Genomic DNA, 21,687 nt, shown 5'->3' with positions numbered 1-21,687 from the left:
CATAGTGTAGGAGCCCTGTTGTACATATTGCTTTGTATTTAATTTTTCTAAGATGCTAGACTATACTTTTCCAAGTATACTGGCTAAATACATTGGAATTTTTAGCTAAATTTTCCAAGAGGAGCAAATTCTGCACTGAGCTTGTTAGCTAAATTCTAAGCTGAATTTATAAATCTCACTAGTGAGAAAAAAGTTATCATTTTTTTTTTGAAAGCTTTGCAAATATGACACAATCAGCGAGCAGCTGTAAACATGAGACTCACAATAGCATTCTCAGTTGTTCAGAGCAGAGCAGTATTTTATGAGCTTGCCATCAGCCTGCTGGATAATGTTATTTGAAATCACACTGCTGGGTTACAATAAAGCTGCTGCAAGACGCCCTGAAAGGCGTCTAAGGAGATCTTTCCCAGCATATCACTGGCAGTTTTTATTTTCCCAGAGGCAGATGATATGTACATCATTACTGACTTTTTTTTTTGCTTTCTCTCATGAGGAATTCCAGCCACTGAGATAAGTTTACAGCTTCTTAAAAACTGATAATGACAGAGCAGCCTCTGTGCTGTAAGAGAGACGTGAGATAAGTGCTTGCCATTGCTGCGGCGTTCAAAAGAAGATAATAAAAGGATAAAAGTTTAAAATGACACTTCAGGAAAACACCTTATTTTCCAGCTTGATTAAAGCTATTTAATGAATGTTGTTAACTTTTAAGAATGTGGGAAATACCATTTGCAAGTAAATTAACTTCAGTATGTTCACTAACTGATGCTGTGCAACATTGTCTTGAGATGCTTTGAGAGTTCCTGCCTAAGTAAGGGAAATATTGACAGTAATGCCAACAGAATTCCAGTATCTTTGACAAGTGAATTGTACCAGATTGCTTAGTGAATACCCAAGTTTTCAGTAGGATATCAATGTGGATATTCTGTCCCCTTCCTACCCTCCATTCTCCCCCCACATCTTGCCCCAATAAAGAGTTTTCCTTTATCCTTAATGATACCTTCTTAAAGATGTGTAACCAATAACAAAGGAGTTGACACTCACTTTATCTTTTTTTTTAACACTGAAAATGGATACGTGTGCTTACAAAGTGATTTTAGAGCAAATTGTTGCAAAATCAAATCAAATATTAAACTGAATAAAGGATTTTAAAGTTATTGTAGGAGGTGCTTAGCTATGTGTGTTGGATAATAGAAGCATGAAAATTAGGACTGTCATACTTGAAAGGAGTGACTGAATCTGTGATATCTCTTGCATCTCTTTATTGCAATAAGTTCAGGATGCCTCTCAGTTAAGCCCTTTTGCATGTTTTGCACAGGGGGACAGATTTCTTTGTTGATTTGCATAGAAAGGCTGCAGCATGGGTCTTTCAAAGGCAGAGAGCTGGTCTGAAAAAGAATTGTTGCCCATAAAGTTAGTCGCCCGCTGGGGTATTATAGCTGAAATACATTTGAAAGCTTGTTTCTGTGACCTTCTGGGGAGACTTGGGAACCCCAGAGTCAAAACAGCAGACTATTATAGTAGATAGATAATCAGGATATTTCAGAGCATTTTACCAAGGAAGGGGAAGCTGTTATCTTCATTACAAAAACATTATAAAGGATGGAATGTTTTTTGTCGGGCAGTGGCAAAAATGGAAACAGAAATCCAGAGTCCTGAGGCACAGCCAAGAGTCCCTCTGGGTTGTGCCTTTCAATTTCTTGGGAAAGATAGATTCCCAAAGGGAAGCATTTGTTTCCCATCCTTTTGTGTAGATAAAATACAAAGTGTATCAAATGCCTGTGACTGTATTTTCTCTGCTTAATAGATCACCTCAAAGATTTATTCTTGTAATTTAACTCTCTGAAAAGTTAGCTGCCTTTAAAATCTCAGATATGCAAACTCCTCCCTCCACCTGCTCTATTATGCTAGTTCAAGGACGAAATTGAATCTTGTTCTAGAGAGAAGCTTTTGAGACATAAATTTGTTTTAACTTTAAAATCCACTATATTAGATCCTTGAAGAGAATGTGTCATGTTGAGAATTGTATTCATTTCAAAGTATGATGCATTGCTTTTCCCTAGTCCTGAAAGGTATTTTAAATTGGTATTTGGTATTTTGAAAGTTAGAAGAGCTGTTACATTTCTTTTTAGGTTTTTTATAGTTCTTATAGAGCTTTGCTCAGTTGGGCTGAACAGAAAGTATCAGTGAAAGTATCTTCTTACCCTGGCTGTGACAGCTAAAGGCAATGTCTCACTTGTGCATTGCTGGAAGTAGAAGTGAAGATGTGTTTGTGTATTGCATCTTGTCCATAGGTTGGTAACTTCACACTGAGTGCTAACTCAGTGCTTCTGTCTGTTATCATATCCCAAGATATCCTGGAGGTAATTTGAGTTTTCTCCTCTCCTGTTTCCCAGTAAACCTCCCTTGAACACTCCTCCAGTGGTACTCTAAAGGGTAAGATGCATTATTATATAATTTGGTGAAATGCTTTATTAGTAACTCATTTGGGATATGCTGCTATTTATGAACCATAAGGCAGCTCTGAAATACAAACCAAATTCAGCAAACCTCAGTGCTGCTGTGACTTATGTGGTTTTCTGCTACAGTGAGCACGCAGGAATCTTTTTTTAGGTTTAGTGTAGGCATTTCTTAAGGTGAAAGCGTGGGCTGAGGAATTTTCAACCCACCAATGCAGTGCATCAGTTCAGCTTCATCTGTTTGTATTCATTTTATTGATAATCCCTAAACCAGGCTGCTTGGAGGAGTTCAGCCTCTGTAAGAGTGGGGTGTTGTCCTGACTTCCAAGCCCTGCTGGTGAGCTTGTCCTGAGAGCTGTTTCCATCTCCATGCTGAGTTCAAGTTCTGTAAGAAACACAGGGGATTGGGGAAGTTGCTGTGAGTTACTGTAACGCCTCTAATCAAACTTTGATTGCTGCAAGAATAGTAATGACCAGTTTGGCAGCATCTGAGGAAGCATTGCTCCACCCATGCCCCAAGAGAGAGCCAGCCATGCTTGGAGCCATGACACTGACATTTCCCAGGGGAGTGCTGTGGGTGTGAGGGAGGGTGAGAACGCACAGAGCTCTTCCACCTGCCCAGCTGAGGTTTCCTGATCAGCAGGAATGCACCCTTAGGAGGAAGGGTATTCCTGTAGTGCCCACTTCCAGAGCACAAGGGCTCCCTTTGGTGCAGCTCAGGTAGTGAAAGGTTTCTGCAGCTGTGTGCCAGTGGGCACCTGATGGAGAAGGGTTTGTCATTGTGTTGTGTGATAGATGCAGAGATGGTTCTCTGAAGGCCTTTGAGAGTGGGAAATTTAACACATCCCATTGTTGTACTTCCCACCAAAGGCCATTAAAGAGCCAACAGCCTTGGAAGGACAAGGATGCAATTAATTCCTTTTGAAGCTGCATTTTCTGTTAAAACAAAGGCTCTAGTGTCAGAATTTTTATTTTTTTTTTTCTAAATAAGTGACAGTGTTTTATGTGTATGATACTGGATCATGCCTATGCCTGGATAAATCAAATCCACTCACCCTGGCAGAAAAGCAGCATCTGAGTTTGTGTGTGTGTCCCAGTGCAGGGACAACAGCTGCCATGCTCCCATCCCAGCAAGGTCTGCTGAGATAATTCACCCAGGAGCACTTAATACCAGTGCATTTGCCTCAGTGTGGGTATGAAAGCTAAGATGTAACACTTGGCTTCTGGCATGGGAAATGTAAAACATTCTGTGTCCATGGAATTTGGTTTTACTCTGATTTAATTGAGCACTGTAATGCTGCTTTTTTAAGAAGTATAGGTGAGTGCTTACTGAGGGTAAAACCAGAGTGGCACTGTGACAACTCTGACACAGGAACTGTGTTTGTACTTAAAACAAGAGAGGTTTTATCAGTTTATAACATTTTGGGTTTCTATAAAGCAGTTACCCTGCAGTAACTGCTTACTTGTTTTTTCTTCTTACTTGGTTTTTTTAGGCTTGTCTTTCAGATAAGGTAGGTCTTTGTGTTTTGGAGCAAGCTGGGAAAAACTGCAAACTTTAAAGAGAAATTTGAGAAGGTGGGATGGGTGACGGAGGGGTTGTCTCAGGCTCCAGTTTTGGAGAATGTGTTAAGCCCCTGTGAGCTGGCACAGCCTCAGAAAGAAATTATCTTGCTTTGGCCTTGCTTTCTCAGCCCTCCCTCAGTCCATCCCCTGCCCTCTATCAGCCCAGGTGTTGATGCAGTTTCATGTGAGCTGGGGAGTTAATCCAGCTGAAAACAGGCAAAAAGACAAGACTTAATTTCAGACAGTTCCTTTGGCTGGTTTGCCAGGTTGCTGCACAAATAGCAGCCATGGGGAGGGGGTGGTAATGAGCTGCAATCAAGCTAGTTATGGCAGATTTTTTTTTTATTTTTTCATATTTTTACATATTTCCAGACTCCTGCATTTGGAGTTTTCTGAAAAAGCAGAGTGTCAGGCTGATGACTGCTGGTTTTCCTCTGCCACCTCTGAGCAGGCAGTGATTTTCCTCTGCTGCTTCTCTCAGGCAGCTGCTCCCCGTTTCCAAATGTGTGCACTGCTGCTGTGCTGAATTCTTGAGAGCCATCTCAGAATAGTTCTTCTGAGTCTGCACCTCTGACTTCTTTGGAACTTTTCTTTCACTGTTGGTACAAGAGTCATAACCTTTATAGACTTTGTACACACAGAAAAGAGAGAGAACTCCTTTACTTTACTTAAATCTTTACTATCAATGTCCTCCTTCCCAGCTCCTTTGTAAAATTCCACTTTATTATCAAATTGTCACTCTGTGCAGATTTTTGGACTATGCACTTTCATACCTGCTTTGTTTTCTGCAGTGATTTTACAATTTATTCTGGTTTATTTTTCCCCTTGCAGCTTGAGCTTTGCTCCTTTCCTGCTGCCTCTCTCCCATTCTCATCTGCCAGCCCTGCTCTTTCAAGTTCTTCCTTAAACCTTGCTTCTCCTAGCAACCCCTCTTGTTTTCCCTTGCCAGTGCTTGTTCAATTTACTGTTCAGGGGATGGGGTCTCTCTTTCTTGTTTGGAGACTTTTTGTTGTTTGAATATAGCCAACTGTTATTTATACATGGCCACATCATTCAAGTTGAAGATTAACCTCATGTCTCTCAGAACTTTTAAATTAATATTTACATTTTCATTCTATGCCTAAATTTTCTTTGCCCTAAGCAAATATACTAACTAGATTATCTTTCAGGGGCTTAGTATGGATATTCTTTGCATATTTTATCCCTTTGATACCCTGTATAATTGCAAGTTGACTGTACAAGCATTATGAGACAAGAAATATATTTTTTCCTTTTTTTTTTCTGTTGTGTTGCACTGTGCTGTAAGTTTATATGTGACTATTAAAAATTTACGTGTCTGTGTAAATACTTGGCAGCACCCCACAAAGCAGGATTTTGCTTGAAGTCAGTAACACTGGGAGCACAGCTTAGCCCCACGTTCTCCAAGGGCAGCATTTTCAGAAGTGCTGAATGCTCCCTGCATATTCAGCCAGCCTGGGTGCTTTGGAAAACGTTCCTCTAAATGGCAGTGACTCTGAAGACAATTATTGAGGAAAAGAAAGCTGCAGCATTAATTTAGGAAAGAGTGAGCTGTGCGTGTGTTGGAGTCTGAGGCTGATGTAGCTCCCAGGCTTGGATCCCTCCTGTCTGCAGCTGCTGGAGGGGCAGGCGTGGGGCAGAACTGGTGTCAAGGCTCTTCAGGTCTCAGGTGAGCCAGAGAGCCCCCTTGTCACCCTGCAGTCAATGCCGTGGGGTCAGACAGGCTGAACGCAGCCCCAGATGCCTTTGGTGTGCCTGGTGCTGGCACGATGCTGGATCCCTGCTGCTGACTTTGCCTTGGCTCTGAAGGCACTGAGGCTGCACGTGCTGCGAGAGAACTGCTGCACAAACATCCTGGTAGACATGGGGAAGGAGTTTTTGTTTTCAAATTGGGGATTTTAGAGTGCAGAATTTAGAGCAATACACTTTTATGAAGCACAGCCATACAGCTGTGTGCAAAGAAGAAAAAAAGCCCTCAGACCAAAATGCAGTTCTTTTTTTATCGTGCATTAATCTACACATAAATAAAGATTGCTTTTTATAAAAACAGCATTTGTGCTTAGCAGTTTCATTTGTTAAGTGCTGTTTTTATTTGTGTACTCAAGTGCAGCCTGTGCTGTGTGGACTTCTTTGCAGAGGCAAAATTGGAGACTGAAGAAATTTTGGAAGCTGGCTCTGTGGGAATTCAGCCTTGAGGCAAAACTTTCATAAGAGTTGTCAGAAATGAGTTTCCTACAAAAGAATTGAGTTTGAGTATTATTTTCGAATTGTTTTAGTTCAGTGTCGTTGGAAAGAGAAATGTTTACTTTAAACAATTAGCATTGTCAGTCAGTCTCAATTAATGGCTAATTAAAATGGTGAAAGTTTGTAAAGCAGCAGAGGTATAATCATGATAAGTCAATCAGAAATCATATGGTGTATGAAATTATGGAAGGGGGAGGTTGTGAATTGGGTGTTGATCTGAAAGGTTCTGGGCCAGACAAATGCTGTCATAGATTTTCACCCTGGTATCACCCCACTTTCGTGTTCAGCCTCCCTTTTGTCTTTCCTCCATGTGTTTGTTAAAGAAAGTGCTTCTGGGAAGTTCCCATTTGTTATGTAGTTTATCCAGAACCCTGACACTGAAATTGCAAATATTTCTTTTTGTTAAGAACTTGAGAAAATTTTGTTGTAAAATTCTTTTTTTTTTCTTTTTTGCTTTTCAGACATGTTTCTTATTAGGCTTTGCTTTTTTATTTGCAACCAGCTGAGTTGCTGCTGTTGAGTACAGAAAGTAAGAATATATTTAAATATTTTATATGTTTAATGGATCTGCTTTTAGTTTTTGTGAGAAACAGAAAGCATGTTAGCTTAAGCTGAATAAAGGTGACACTTCATTACAGTCAGCAGGACTTTCATAGATGTCAGATTTCTCCTGAGTGGCTTGCAGTCACAGTTCCTTGACACGAGTCCTCCTTCCATGGTATGGCTGCTTTTGTAGTAAGCTTGTAAAAATAAGTAAAAAATGATGCAAGGGTAACTTACAGAAATTAAATAACTAAAATAAATACTAGACCCTTTGTCTTCTCCCTGATTCTTAATACTGGCCTGTGTCTCCCAAATCAAACATGCTACCCAGTGGAAGAACTTGGGAACATGGAACAGCATGAAATAATCTGAAGATTTCATGGTTATTGTAGATTGACGGACACTAAAGATTTTAATTTTTTAAAGAATTCTTTAGGAGGGGTAACAACTGTACTATAAGTGATAGTTGTTATTTTAACAGCATCTTGCACAATTTATTCCTGCAAATGGCAGATTTGCCTTCTGCTCAATGTTATTATTGAAAATCAGGGGGATTTTGCTGCACAAGTACTTTAGGGTTGCTGGAATATGGAAAATGTAGGTCTCTCTGAAGTACAAATGCATGTTTGTTTTGGTATTTTGGGTTTTAGGTTTCTGGTACTATTCATTTCTTCATGAACTTTTGTTTCCTCTGGTGCTGAGAATGAGATCATTCTTGCTGTGAATCATGGAGTTCTCATATTATCCACATTATAAAGGCAGAAAAGGAACATTTTGGCCGCTCAGTCTGACCTTTTGCATCATGTTGGCCCAAGGATTCCCTTCAATTTATTTTTTTTATATAATGCCTCTAGACTTATCTTGATTTAGACATTTCTAGCCATGCACAGACAGTTGCATACCTTGGTGAAACTTGCTTAAAGACTTAATAGCAAAGGAAAAGTAGTTTAAACTGTTAATGCTTTTTCTTTTCCATTTATTTTTTTTTAACTTGGGCACATTTATAACTTAAGTCCCCTTGTGCCCTGTTATTTGCATGGGTATATCCACAGTACCAGTAGCTTTCCATCCCTTCAGGAGCTTTTCCATGTGGGTAGCAGTCTCCATATGTAAAACGGTCATTGTTTTCTTCCAGCCTCAAAGAAAACATTTGTCTTATGATTGTATAATTTTGGAATACATATTAAGTATTATCTGCTGTTTTCAGCTGTTGTTGTATGTTCTCCTGGACTGTTCCAGCTCTGAAAAGGAGTTTGAAAACAACAGGCTGTTTTTACAACCACTTCCTGCTGATAATCGTGCCCACAATGCTCATAGTAAAGGCCAGCCCAGTGCTACTGCATGACTCAAGTTTCCCCTTTTGCTTTGCTGTAGTAGCTGCACATCTAATCAGGGAGGGAGATTGCTGGGGGCTACCTTAAATGAAATCCAGAAGCACCACGTTTTTATTGTGACCTTTGCTTACAATTTTGGTGGACATTTGAACTAACTTCTCTAAGGAGCAAGGGAGCTGTATGTTAAAGCCTCTATAGTGTAGCTCTAAATTAATTCAGAGTTGCTTGTGAATTTCCCACTCCTTAGCTCTGATCTTGTGTCATTATAAATGCATAAAAAGGTGGGTTTGTTTACATTGCAGTAATAAAGCCTAAGCATTTGTAATGTGTTAATAAGTTCAGATTTTCCACCAAAGTGTGTTCAACATTTTGAGGAGGTTGAAGAATACTCTGCTATGCAGATTTCATGACTGTAACTGAAATGCCTGGGTTAGAAAAGCACCTCTCTGAATCACCTAAAATCAGAACTAGCATTTGGCACTGATGCTCCTTCCAGCTCCTCTTCTGTCTCCAGTGACAGCAGCCAGGCTCTAGGACCACTCAGTTATTTACTTCAATAACCTATAAGATGCCTCAATAACCTATGAGATGCATTTCTTTTGGTGTTTCAGGGTTTTTTCCCCTCCTAAATTGTGGTGAGATCTATCAGATATGAGTGATAATTTTGCTTTGTCTCATTGGGGCCAGTATCTCAGGGTGGGCATAGAAAAATCAGACACTTCAAGTCAATAATGAGCTGGGAACATTTTCAGACTTAGAATATTTCTTGAGCACAGAATTGGCATAGTGATTTCTTCCTAGATCTGTTTGATGAGCTGACAATTAATATGGTTCCTTGGCAATTGCATTGCTAACGTCTTTCCATTTTCTCTTTTTTCACTTTTACAAAAAATTTGCACTGAATTCAGTATTGCTCTGTGTAGATTTCTAAGCTGTGTATTTTACAGATGGTTTTTGTTAGCAGTTTCCTTACTGTGTTAAAATTTCAGATTACTGTAATGTCTTGCATAATACTACCAATAATGGATTTCTGTTTTTTTTTTTCAGAGCCATAGTGAATTTTCAGCTAATTAAGTACCCAGCATTGCTGTGGTTTTTAATGTGGAAAATAATTTCCACCAAATAATATTAACATAATGTATTAAATTTTGTAACAAATTTGGAGTACATTCATACAATTTCGAATGCAAACTAAGGGTAGAAATGCTCAAGGATAAAAGTTCTTTGCAAGGAAAATGTTTATGTATAAACTGATTACGTTATCTGAATTACTCTCCTTCCTCAGCTGATAATGTTTAGGAGAAATGTGCACTGTATTACCCTGGATTACTTGAAGAACATTCACTAATACTTATGTTACCACAGCATGCACCAAGCTACCCTGGTGTCCCTGCATTTTATTTAATGCTGGATTTCTTAGCACATTGCTGCATACAAAACCTCACACACAGCCTTGCATACATCTTTTATTTGCATCTCAGTCTCTCCCCTTCTCTCACACTTTACCTTGACACTCCTTTTAATGATAAAACCCTTTTACAACATGTGAGCCACACCTGAGTAGCTGATAGGATATCTGGCCTGTGCTCATTAACAGCAGCAAAAGGGCTACCTTTGCACCTTGGGCCTCCTGGTGCTTTCTTTTATTTTTTCCTCCTCTCTTTTGGACAGTGTTTAGACAATGCAGCCATAAGTGTGCTTGCTTTCAGTTAAATCTGATGGAAACTTGTAGTGGCTTGGCTTGTTTTTAACTATTATGTGTTCCAAGTGTGCCCATAATGAGTAGATGGTGACCTCATATTTTGCAGCAGCACAGGATATCGTGAAGGGAGTGAAAACTGAAAGGTAACGCTGGATTTGCTTGGCTGGAGAAAGGAGCAGCCAAAGCAGCTTTCCCTTCACAGCACTTTGACCTCATAGAAGAGAGCAAAAGAAACTTATTTCAGTTTTCTTGGTTTGCTCTTCCATCTGTGTTTCTGGGCTCCTAAGCTGGCATAGGAGACTGATGATACTTTATATTCTAAAGTGTAATAAGGGTGTTCTATCTTGATGCTATTACTGTTTTTAGTTATCATAGAATAATAGAATGGCCTGAGTTGGAGGTGACCTTAAAGGCCATCTAGTTCCAGTCCCTGCCTCATGCAGAGACACCTTCCACTAGTCCAGGTTGCTCTAAGCCCCATCCAGCCTGGCCTTGAACACATCTAGGGATGGAGCATCCACAGCTTCTCTGGTAACCTGTGCCAGGGCCTCAGCACCCTCACACTCACAGATTCCTTCCCAATATCCAGTCTAACCCTACTCTCAGTTTGAAGCCATTCCCCCTTGTCACTACAAGCTCTTCTCCATCTTTCTTCAGGCTCCCTTCAGGTACCAGAAGGCAGCAGTTGGGTCATCCCAAAGCCTTCTGTTTTCCAGGTTGAATAATCCCAATTATCTCAGCCTTTCCTCATAGCAGAGCTGCTCCATCCCTCTGATCATCTTGGTGGCCTCCCCTGAACTCTGTCCAGCAGTTGAGTGTCCTTCCTGTGCTGGGATCCCAGCACTGGGGTGGGGTCTGAGCACATCAGGGGACCCCCTTAGCCCTGGGTCTTCCTTGGGCTGCAGGATGTGGTGAGTGTTGTCGGTCACACACGTTGTTGGCTTGCTCTTTGAGAAATCTCACCACTGTGATCATTCTGTTACTGTCAACTTCTGCAGTAAATTCAGCAGGTGCTGGCAGGGTGTTTTGGGCAGCTGAACAATTAACTGGATGTTGGCTGTTAGCATAAGTGGTGAATTGACCTAACCCATATTTGGTTTCTTTAACAGTTAACCTGGGTTTATTTCTTCCCTTACTTTGGCTTGCTAATGAACTGAAATTAAAAAATACATTCAAGAAGCATGTATGTTCCTTGACTTCTTTCACAGACATGTTACTTGACCTCAGCGACCTTCTTCAGGTATTGTACCCTTTTTTATTTTGATTTTTTTTTTAATTGTTAAAGTTTAAGATGTTTCAGTTTTTCTCTAAAAAATCTGAGTGGAAAATCACTGGGTTTGGAAATCTGAGTAATTTTCCAGTAATATTAAATGTCAGAAAAATTTTTTGCTTTGAATGCTGCAAACAATATAGAAGGAGTTGGTATGATCCTTTCATCAGGATTCAGAGTCACTGCAGTGGCACAGGGTCAGATGCTGCATATTTTTAAAACAACAGTTGTTGACGACAGAAATAACCTTTTTGGTAGGTAATGCTGCATAAATGTATTTGTGCACTTCAGAACTGTGTTTTATAAAATGTATTTTGAGAGAAATATGAACTTGCTCTGTCTGTGGAAATAGAAATGGAAATAGAAATAGAGAGCTCTACTGGCATATGTTGTCCTACCCTCATTCTCTCTGTTACAACTGTTTTACATACAATGCGAGTAGGTTACTTGCATCTATTTTTGTCCTCCCAGCTGTCTTGGTAAATGGCATCCCTCTGAAGACTATTTATTGCTTGAAGCAATCTGCTGGAATTGCAATAATCAAATGCATCTTTAATTCTGAAATTTAGTAACTTTCTTCTCTTTTTCTAAACTCTGATTGAATTATTTTGATTGCTCACGACCAAACAGTACATGTGTAGAATGGAAGGTTTGTTTTCCTTCTAAACACAGGTAATTTTTCATGGTGATGGTTTTGAAATAGAATGATCACAGTAATATGAAGAACAGTCACAATGTGAACTAGAAGAAGAGGTATTGTATCTGTAAGAAGAAAAAGAAAAATGTATTGTCAGCAGAAACAGACAAGAAAGATTGATTTGTCTTTTCCCCTCTGTGCATTCCAGCCAGAAAATATTCTGAGATGGGACTTATGGGGGACCAAAAGGTTAAAGAGAGGTAACTGAGGAGATGAGAGAGACAGAAATATGTGAGCAGTAGGGAAATAATCAACCCCTGAAAGAGAAAAATCCAAGATTTCAGTACCTTGATTTGCATTTAAGTGTCTTCTGATGAGCTCTACTTTATGGCTTCTTTAAGGTGAATCTGAGCAAACAGGAATGTTGAATATTATTGTGAACTCTACCTATCCAGAAAGTCCTGTTTAAGAATACATAAATGTGTTTTTCAGGTTCTAGCTTGATGGTTTTTCCCTCCTCCACAAGTCTGTTAAAAAAAAAAAAATCAAACAAACAAACCCCCACAAACAAAACCACAAACCACACAGAAAACCACAACTACAAACTGAGCCAAAAAAAAACCCCAACAAAAAAAACCACCCAAGCCACCTTGGTAGCAAAACATTTGTGGCTCAGGCAGTAAATTTCAGTACATTCAGTACATTCTGCTTTAGATAAAAAAAGTCTTTGCTCACAAAACCTAAAGAAGAATTAGTTTGTTAAAAATAGTTCATTAGATGATACTATTTTACTTTGAAGCGCCTCTTTTTTTCAAGGACTACTCTCCTATCTTGAAGTTGGGATATAAATGTTCTTAAGGAAGAAGAGTTGAGAGCAGCAGTAGTAGTGGTGGCAGCAAATTACTTTCCAAAGTATTTAATTTGTTCATACTCATCTGTACAAAATTTGTCATAGTGGTCCAGGTGACTGTTTTTCTTGGTGAGATGAGAAAGGTGTTGATTTTATATCACGAAAAAAATCACATCTGAAGTCTAAGAAAATGAACTACTGCTGAGCTGCACCAACTCTTGCTTAGAAACTAATAGTGAATGCTGAGATTTTTCTTCAGAATGTTCCTGATGCAGCTCAGTTGCAGTGGGAGGTGAGGGACCTGCAGGGCTCTGTCATCTGGCTGCAGGAATTTTGTAAGAAAGTCACCACATGAAACATCCTTACAGATTGTCTCCATGGAGGCCACTGACTGAATTACTGAGCACCCTGAAATAGGCTTCAGTGCATTTGAGAGTGAAATAATCATAGAATCAAAAGACCTCCAAGATCACCAGTTCCAGCCATCAACCACCACCATGTCCACCATTTAACCAAGTCCTGAATCTGCTGTTACCTCTGGCTCAGTATTTGTTTAATGACACATCCTAAATTCTTTCTCTCTTGCTGCTCTTTAGGAAAAAAAGTGGTAGAGGAAATCCTGTCTTTCTTGAATTGCTTTGGGACTTAAAAATATAAAAAAAAATAAAAAGCTGTCCCCTACAGTGTAATGTGCTTTTAGGATAGTATCGTGCTGCTAAAACTTAGCAATAGAGGAGACTAATTTTTACTGTTAATGGCAGTCTGTTTAAAAAGTCATATCAGTTTTCCTCTTATGCTGATGACTGAGATGTGGGAGTTTGTCTTGTTCCACTGGGGAACTGCTGCATTTTCATAAGAATTTTTGGAGCTTCAAAATTGCTGCCATCTTGGGAAAAGACAAAAAGTCTTTTTTTTCCTTTTTTTTTTTTTTTAATTGGAAAGGCAATTTCCTTGGTGTTTTATCTTCATGTAAAATACATCTTACATCTTGGAAATCTCCTGTTGAAAGTGTTGTTGGATCCAGAATGCCTCTGATCCATTTGGACTTCAAAGCAGGATCTGAAATGATCTGAAAATGTCCAGAGCACTGCTGCAAATCAGGCGCCTTCCTTGTGCCGAGCAGTCGTGCTGCTTGTTGATTGAGTTGGAAGGACAGGGAAAGTACTTGCTTATATTTTCAGATCCTGCAAATTTTACTTGCAAATATAGTCCTTAGAGAGGTCTGCAATCAGGCCTTTTGTTTGCTTTTTTTGTTAGTCCAATCTAAGCAACAGGCCTGGCTTGTTTAGGAGAGCTGCAGAGCCTGTCTAGCCTTGGCCAAGTTCTGAACAGTTTAGGTTTTCTCCCATCTTTCCAAGCATCCCATTCCTTGCACCTGGAGAACTGTTTGGCTGAAGTTTCATCTCAGTGTGATCAAAGGCTGCCTTTCACATCCTCAGAAATGGCTGGGGTTTTTTTAGTCTCTTGTCATCTCCAGTGTCATGGTCTTTGCAATGGGGTCGTAAAAGACTTTTGGGAAGGGTTTGGCCGTGCTCTGATCCCCAGTTTCAGCCTGGTAGAATATAATTTTTAGCATGCCTTGTGGTGTGTCCTGCTGTTAAACAAGGCTGGTGTTCACTGAAGAGATCTCAGACATCTGAAGAGCCACACTCTTTAAAGGAGTGTGCAGGAAAATCACCAGCAATGGATGTCATTAATTAAAATGGGATGTCTCTACTTGATACAAAGAAAAGGTTTTTCACTGTGAGGACAGCCAAGTGTGGAAACAGGTCATTTATAGCAGTTTTGAAGTTTTTATCCATCAAGGCTCTCAAGATCCAGAGCAACCTGCTCTGAGCAACCTGGTCTGTTCTTGTGGCTGAGCCTGCTTGGAGCAGGAGGTTGGGCTGGAGACTTGATGAGAGCCATTCCCACCTGAACCACACCGTGGTTCTAGGTAAGGGAAGAGGATGCCCTTGCAAGAAATGAAAATCAGTGACTAGTACTTGCTTGGTCTCTTTTCCACTTCAGAACACAACTCTCACCCCTATTTCTTCATCTGCTGTTTGTCTGGTACTTGCTTGTCTAGGAGGATTTTTATTGTGAATTGCTTTTGAACACTTGTTTGCATTTATTTAATGTAAAGGCAGCACTGAGCTCCTTGACTCCTCTATGATTATTGCAAATTATTGCTCTTTGACTTTCTTGCATAGATGGTTTCATAATGGCTTATTGTACTGCTGTGGTGTTGTAGGAGGAACTCCAGGACTGCCGTGGATGTGATTAGCAGAAGGAGTTTCCTTTGGAATCCCCTTACTGAAGCCAGTGCTTTAAAGCCCAGTATGAGAGAAAAGCTGCTTAATTTTGATTTGTGTCTCTTTTGAATGACAAGCTGAGTTTGGTACTTGTTTGTATTTTTGTGTGTTACCTTTTGACTTCTCTAAATAGAGTATGGATCAAAAAAATTAGATGTTTCAGTTTATTGCATGGAGAAAGGTAAAATAGAGTATTCTTTTAAAGACTGCACTGGTTTGCTTCAGTTTTTGATACCCTTTGTTCATTTAAAGTTATTAATATGTTGACTGTATTTGCCTTTATTGCCCCTATGCAAATTGCTGTTGATTGAGTTAATTTAAACAACCTGTTTGGGACCTTCAGGCATTCCTACACTAGAAATGTTAATAATGAATCAAATAACCACAGGTGCCTCTTTCCCCAGCAACAGACACTCTCCTTAAAAACTCATTTGCTTTTCATGCTTGCTTAATTATTTAGGCAAGCAGCCATGGATGTTTCACAGTGTGAATTCTCATCGTGTTCCAACTGCCCGGTCTTTGTCTTTCCAGAGGAATATCTTAACCACTGTCACCATTTGTTGTACTCTGCCAGAATGCCACACTATGGTCTTGAAAAGCCTTTTTGGAAATTGCTTGTAGAAGGGTTATTGTTTTATAACTTACAGTCCAACAGAAACTTCCATTCAATGGTAGCAGCTTTATTTTTTGCTACTCTCCAGAAGTTAACGTGACCTGGTAACCTGGTAACTGTATGAATGGGAGAGTCTCTGCTTCCCCAGGAGAGTTTAAAATTCTGGAAGGTGTTAGACTGATGAATTCCTGTGTTACTGGAAATGAGGTGTGTGTTGTTATTTCTGAAAGTGGAAGTATATTGGTATTTGTGAACAGATCAGGCATGATGTGAAAGCAAGAGGAAATGATGAAAGGATAAGAGTCTCTCTGGAAGTGTCCCTTTGAAATCAGTGTCTGATGACTGACAGATGTGAAATGAAAAGACTGTCTCCAAAAAATACTGTGAAGGGCAAAGAGCATAACAAGTAGAAGGATCTTGTTGTGAAGATGTAACTGAATAATTGGAAGCCATTCCTTCACTAAATGCCCCTTTTAATTAACATAATGTGTTTGATAATGAGAACAGAAATTAACTATTGGTAAAGGACAACATCTTAGAGAATCTTAATGTCTCCTGTAAAAAGAGGTTTTTGCAGTGAGCACATACTTTGTCTGAAAAATGTCTTCCTGCTGAAGAAGCTACTTGTTTTTTTGTTTTGCCTTTTTTTTAATTAAAAAAAAATTGTGATGGGTCCACATGCTTGTAAACTTACTCTATTAATTATGAGTTGAATATAAGAGAATATGGTAAAAACTATCAGAGTATGCAGATATTTTAAAATCTCCCCTCTAGCAGAGGTTGACACCCCTCTTTTGCATTAGGTGTTGATGCTTAAACCTAGTGATTGCAGCAAATTTAGGAAATTTTAATATATGGTGAAAATCTGCAAAAAAAGAGCACAAGTCTTATGAAAGTACATAGAGCAATTGTCTCACTTCAACAGTTTTGATTGGGGAGAGTGGAGAAATACTGTTTTTCAGTATGATCCTTTTAAATTAAGGGGAAAAGAGGCTGAAGTTGATGTGGTAAGCTTTAAAGCTGCACCAATTCAAGTTTAAGCCAGAGACATCCTTTCAGAAGGGCATTTTTGTTTATTCACCATTCTAAGAACTCATATAAAATTAGGTTTTATAAATGCAAATGTCATATGATTCTAAATTTGGAACGTTAAGCTTTTGATGGATTGGAGTATATGAATTTTTATAAGAAGTTCTTAATGAAGAAAGAACTAGAAATTAAAGTAGGCCTCTAAATTAATTCTCCTAATTTTCTAAGCTTAATGGAGTGCAGAAAAATCAAATGATGAGAGTAAAGAAAGACCTCTCTAAATGCCTATTTTATATCGTATCTCCTCTGTCACGGGATCTGTGTGTGCATGTGAGTAATAGCTGAAATCAGTGATAGAGGAATAAAATTTTAGTGAAAGGGCCACCTTCCACTAAACCCAGGAGATCTTAAATATCATGTTTCAGGAGTTCAGTGGCATTACAGATTTCTGAGTGAACTTTATGCCATCTTTAATTTTTCATTTATGAGAAGTGCCTCAGAACCTGTGAGTATCTGTTAACTTTCAAAGTTGAGAAGCATATTGTTTGAGGGGGTCTGAAGTCATTTTTCCTATTGATTTGCCAGAAAAACTGGAAGCAATTAAATATTCCTGATTCTTTTTGTGACCCTGGCATTAAAAATATGTCAGCTTCATGAGGAAAACAATACAGAACATGGACTGTACTGTATATTTTGCTTTCTTTCTAAATAGGTAGTAACCAGAAACTACAAAGAAATGGGCTTGTAAGCAAAAGAAATAAAATCCCTCATTTACCATTTCTATTTTAATTTATTATTTTGTGCAAATACATTGCCTGCACCTTGAAGTCAGTCATGAAACACTGATGATGTGGGTGAAGTGGAAAAGCAGGTTAGCTTTAAGTGCATTACTTCTCAAATAAACCAAAGATCAGGAGACTTTTAGTTAGTCCAAAGAAAGAAGGATAAATAGTAATTGAGCACATTTATTATTCATTTGTCTTTGCTTTAGATTTAGTTTGGAAATCTCTTTGATTGTTAGAACTTCACTAGAAGAAAAAATACACGCTTCTTTATGTCTCTTCATATTTATTTGCTCTTTATTATTGGGTTTATGGAAAGTTTGCTTGGGAGGAGTTTCTTAGAGAGTGACGTGGTTTGATGGTGACAAACATCAAGTGACAAGGAAAAAGGCTAGAAGGAAAAAATACTTGTTTGGATTAGAGTTTTATGTTGTTTTTTTTTTTTTTTTTCCTCTAGACTAATATGAGAGAACTAGTTGAGTTTGTGAGGCCTCTAATGGAAACATCATATGTACTTGGCTCCACTGAAGTAACTTTATTGATTTGTGCAGTGAAATCGTCCTTGCAGAACAAGATCTAAGTGATGAGGTTCAGGATTTATAGTAACTGGGTCTTCCAGCTTAGAAGGCTGAAATTACAGCCAAACACTCATTCTTTATGTTAATATTTTTTAGACAAAAGGTCAAAACAACCCTTTTTGAGCTTGCAGTGAATCTAAAGCCAGCTGAAATGCTGCAGACATTTTGCTTTAGTGATATCTGTTCTGTTTTAGTGGCTCGTGGAAAGTCACACACACTCAGGCTCCATATCAATTGCCAGATTCTGTAAGTATTTTTTTTCTGCATAAAATTTGGTAACTTATTTCCTAGAAAATAGACTTCTCATTCAGAGGGTATATTTTGCTCTTTTCCTTCCCCTAGAATAGTGCTTGAATGTTGTCTGCTATTTCAGGAAGAACAAGGGCAGTGAAACTTAAAGCTATATTTTTGCATCTTGTAGGCCAGTCCAACCATTGGTCAGACACAGCATTTCTCATACACTCATTTCTCACTAAATATGGAATGAATTACCATCATCTCATGTATAATTGATTGCACAGTCACTTTCAGGATATGTGATCATTCTGAGGATATCTTTGAAGTTCTAATTTCTGATTTTTAAAATATATTTGAGAAAAATACACATTAAGAACATTTTCACGTAAACATTTTGAAGGGCTAGGTGAAAATATGTCAGTTGTTTGGGGGTTTGGTTGTTGTTGAGATAGATATATTTTAGTTAGGTTGGTAGAACCATCTGTACACATGGGAGGAAAGCCTGCTTTTAACCTAATGTTGGAAAAGCTCTTTGATGAAATGGAAAGAGCAATAGTTTTCTAATTCCATAGGCTTGTGCCATAATCATCACTCAGTTGTGTAATTGGCTGCTAAGTAAACACTTCACTATCCAGGCATAGGAAAGAGAGGGGCAGTTTTGTTCCATAAAAGCAACAGAGTATATTCCATTGATCAAAACAAACCAAAACCTACTTGCTTGGAGTGTAGGAGGATGGAGTTTTTATACTAACCTTGACCTTTACATATGCCTTGGGGGAAGCAAGGTGTTCATGGAGCTCCGTGGGAATGTTTGAGGCTGATTGGGAGCTGGAGTGCATCCTGCCTTTCTTGCTGACCACAAAAACACATCTTAAGATAGAGAACGAAAACTTCCTCAGACTTGTAAAATACAAATATGGCTGTCTGTGCTATAAATTGCAAATCAGAGTATGAAGAGTAACTCCTACCCTCAATTTACATCCTCCTGCGTGCAGCAGTGAAGGAGGGGATGGGAGCAGAGCTCTGTCCCTGATGCCTGAGCAGGTTTGCTGTGGTTTAGAACTTTTCTGATTATTTTTTTTGTGTTGTTTTTTGTTTTGTTCATAATGTTTTTAATGCGATCTGAGGCAATGTCCAAACAGCAAGATATGACAAATAACCCTTGGGGCATGCAGCACCACTCCTTGATTTGGTGAAAAGTTTGGTGTGTGCTTGTGCAATACTTAATTATGCCACTACAGATGATCATGCAGAACCGAAATTTGTACTGACTTGTATTTGCTCAGGTTTTGTAATAGTGCAAGATAAATGACACTTTATATATACTGATATTATATTTAAGTCTACTTAATGCCTTATGATGTAATGTGAAAAACTGTACTACAGAGCAGCACTGAGCCCACTGAAGAGCATGATGAACAACTTATAATTTTTTCAATATAAACTTATGCTTTGATTTACAATGCTAATTTGTGCAGATTTTGACAGGTTCTGAGTATTATCCTGTACATATGAATATTGCTTGTATAACTTGAATTTTTTTAAGCAGGTTAAGATTTTGAAAGTTGAGGTTTTCTCCTTTCCATATAAATGTTCTATTAAAAACATTTGTGGTTTATGATCTACATAATGCTTTTTTTGTCTTTTAATAGGTGAATGTCTATGTGCTGGGAAAAACCTTCCTTGTGTTGGCCAGAGAACTCTGCATAAATGCTCCAGCCATAGGTATTTTTTTCAATGATTTGACTTTTGACTATTTTGAGTCTTTTATTCCTATGGTTACTTGAAAAGAAATATGTATGTATGTATATATACACAGTGTTGTATGTTAATACTCAAGTAGAAACTTTACAGTGAAGCTGGAATCAATCCAGGCCGAGGAGCATTGCTGACTATAAGAGTCTGTTCTCCTCTTTGGAAGAGCTTTTTTGGAATTAGATGCTGTTTTCTTTTGCAAATAGTTTTGTTGCTTTTTCCAAGAGTAATTTGGGCTATACTAAGACAATGGACTGACGTGTAACAAATTAGTGTGTCAGCAAGCTCCTGCAGGCCTGTCACGCTTCAATTCCACAGATGCAACATTTGATAAGTATTTGCCAAATTTACTATCTGTCCATCACCTGTAGCTGAGCTGTTCAGTGCTTGAAATACGAGTGGCTTGGTGGAAAATGAGCAACTTTTTCCAAACATGTGAATAACTTCTAACAAGTCAACACTGAAATTGTAACTGTGATAGGAAGGTGGGGTTTAACCTGTCAAAAGGGTATAGAAGCCATTCTCTAGGTTGTGTGTCGAAGCCAAGGGAATTTGTGCCAATTCCAGTTAAAAGAGTGCATTTATAGTGAGGTCTTGTGACTGTTACCCACCTCTGTGTAGGAATTATCTGCCTGCATCTTTACCCACTCTCACTCCCACTCTCTTTCATCAGTACCAAGAGAATCAGATGGCTGTGTTGCAGAAGGACGACACAGGCACAGCCCTGGAGCTGTTCTGGGCTGGCACAGGGCTGCTGCCTCTGCAGCAAGGGGAGCAGCAGCTCACACACAGAGCACCACACAGCTCAGATCTGCTGCAGAGGTCTTCTTCTCAGTAATCCACTCCCCTTCTTACTTTTCATTACTTTTTTTGGTCCCTTTTTTAGAGAGAGAAAACAGGCAGGATTTGCATCGCAGCTTAGTTTCAAGGTGAAAATTAATGCAGCTTGGGAAAAGGCAAACTTGTTAGATGTAGAGGTACTTGTTATACATGGAAAAAATACTGGTTTAGACTGCTCTGTTCTCTTCCAAGCCCATCCTAAGACTTAGAAAATACAGTAAATATTTCTAATAGGCTCAGCTATCATCATGAGACCTTTGATAAAAAACTTTTATTACTTTCTGAGCAAAGTACTAGCCTAGAATGATTGCTGATAATGCCTGAGACTGTGTTTTCCAAAAAAAGAGCAAGAGGAAAGATCCAACAGCTTTTTTCTTTTTTTTTTTAAGGTGGCTTATTTCTAATTAGTAATCTTAAGTGAACGTAAACACCATGTTGCAAGTATTTTTCTAATGCCTGCTGTGCTGTATAAAGATGGGATGTAAATTCAGATAGTGTCTGCCAGTAACACAGCCCTGGGCTAAATCTGTGATGCAGGCCTGTCACTGAATTAATTAACATCATCTGTGTGTCTTGACTGGCCATTCAAGGGGGGTATAGTTTGACAGGTGCAAGTGGCAGTGTTGCTGTTTGGTGGGCAGGCTGGAGGATAACAGAGATGCTGCATGTGAAGGGGCATTAGGAATTTTCAACTATAACCACAGGAGGATTTTGATCAGCTTTGATTATACTGATGGTTTGTCTATCTTCAGCTTGGGCAACACACAAAAAAACCCTGAGCTTCCTCAAATGTCAGCTCCTTTTCTCATGAAGGGAAAATAAAGGCTACTGATGGATAGTTGCAGTTACCAAGAGAGGGAACCTTCCTACTTGCTGGGTGTGGATGCACACAGGGACCAGACTACAGTGTCATCACCCCTGTTAGCTGTACATGAATTAACA

General features: G+C 38.9%; 1 protein-coding gene across 1 annotated transcript in view; it reads left to right on the top strand.

The window, feature by feature from the left end:
* BRF1 (BRF1 RNA polymerase III transcription initiation factor subunit) overlaps positions 1-21,687 on the top strand; it is a 173,685-nt gene that overhangs the window by 57,625 nt on the left and 94,373 nt on the right. Inside the window, exons 4-5 of the mRNA XM_058025510.1 lie at positions 11,069-11,100; positions 19,803-19,875. Coding sequence (XP_057881493.1) covers positions 11,069-11,100; positions 19,803-19,875 — 105 coding nt within the window. The remainder of the gene's footprint in view (positions 1-11,068; positions 11,101-19,802; positions 19,876-21,687) is intronic.

Source organism: Melospiza georgiana, chromosome 6 (genome assembly GCF_028018845.1).
Source record: "Melospiza georgiana isolate bMelGeo1 chromosome 6, bMelGeo1.pri, whole genome shotgun sequence".
NCBI classification, from domain to species: Eukaryota; Metazoa; Chordata; class Aves; order Passeriformes; family Passerellidae; genus Melospiza; species Melospiza georgiana.
Note: the sequence above shows the minus strand (reverse complement) of the source record. Positions and strands in the feature narration are given on the sequence as shown.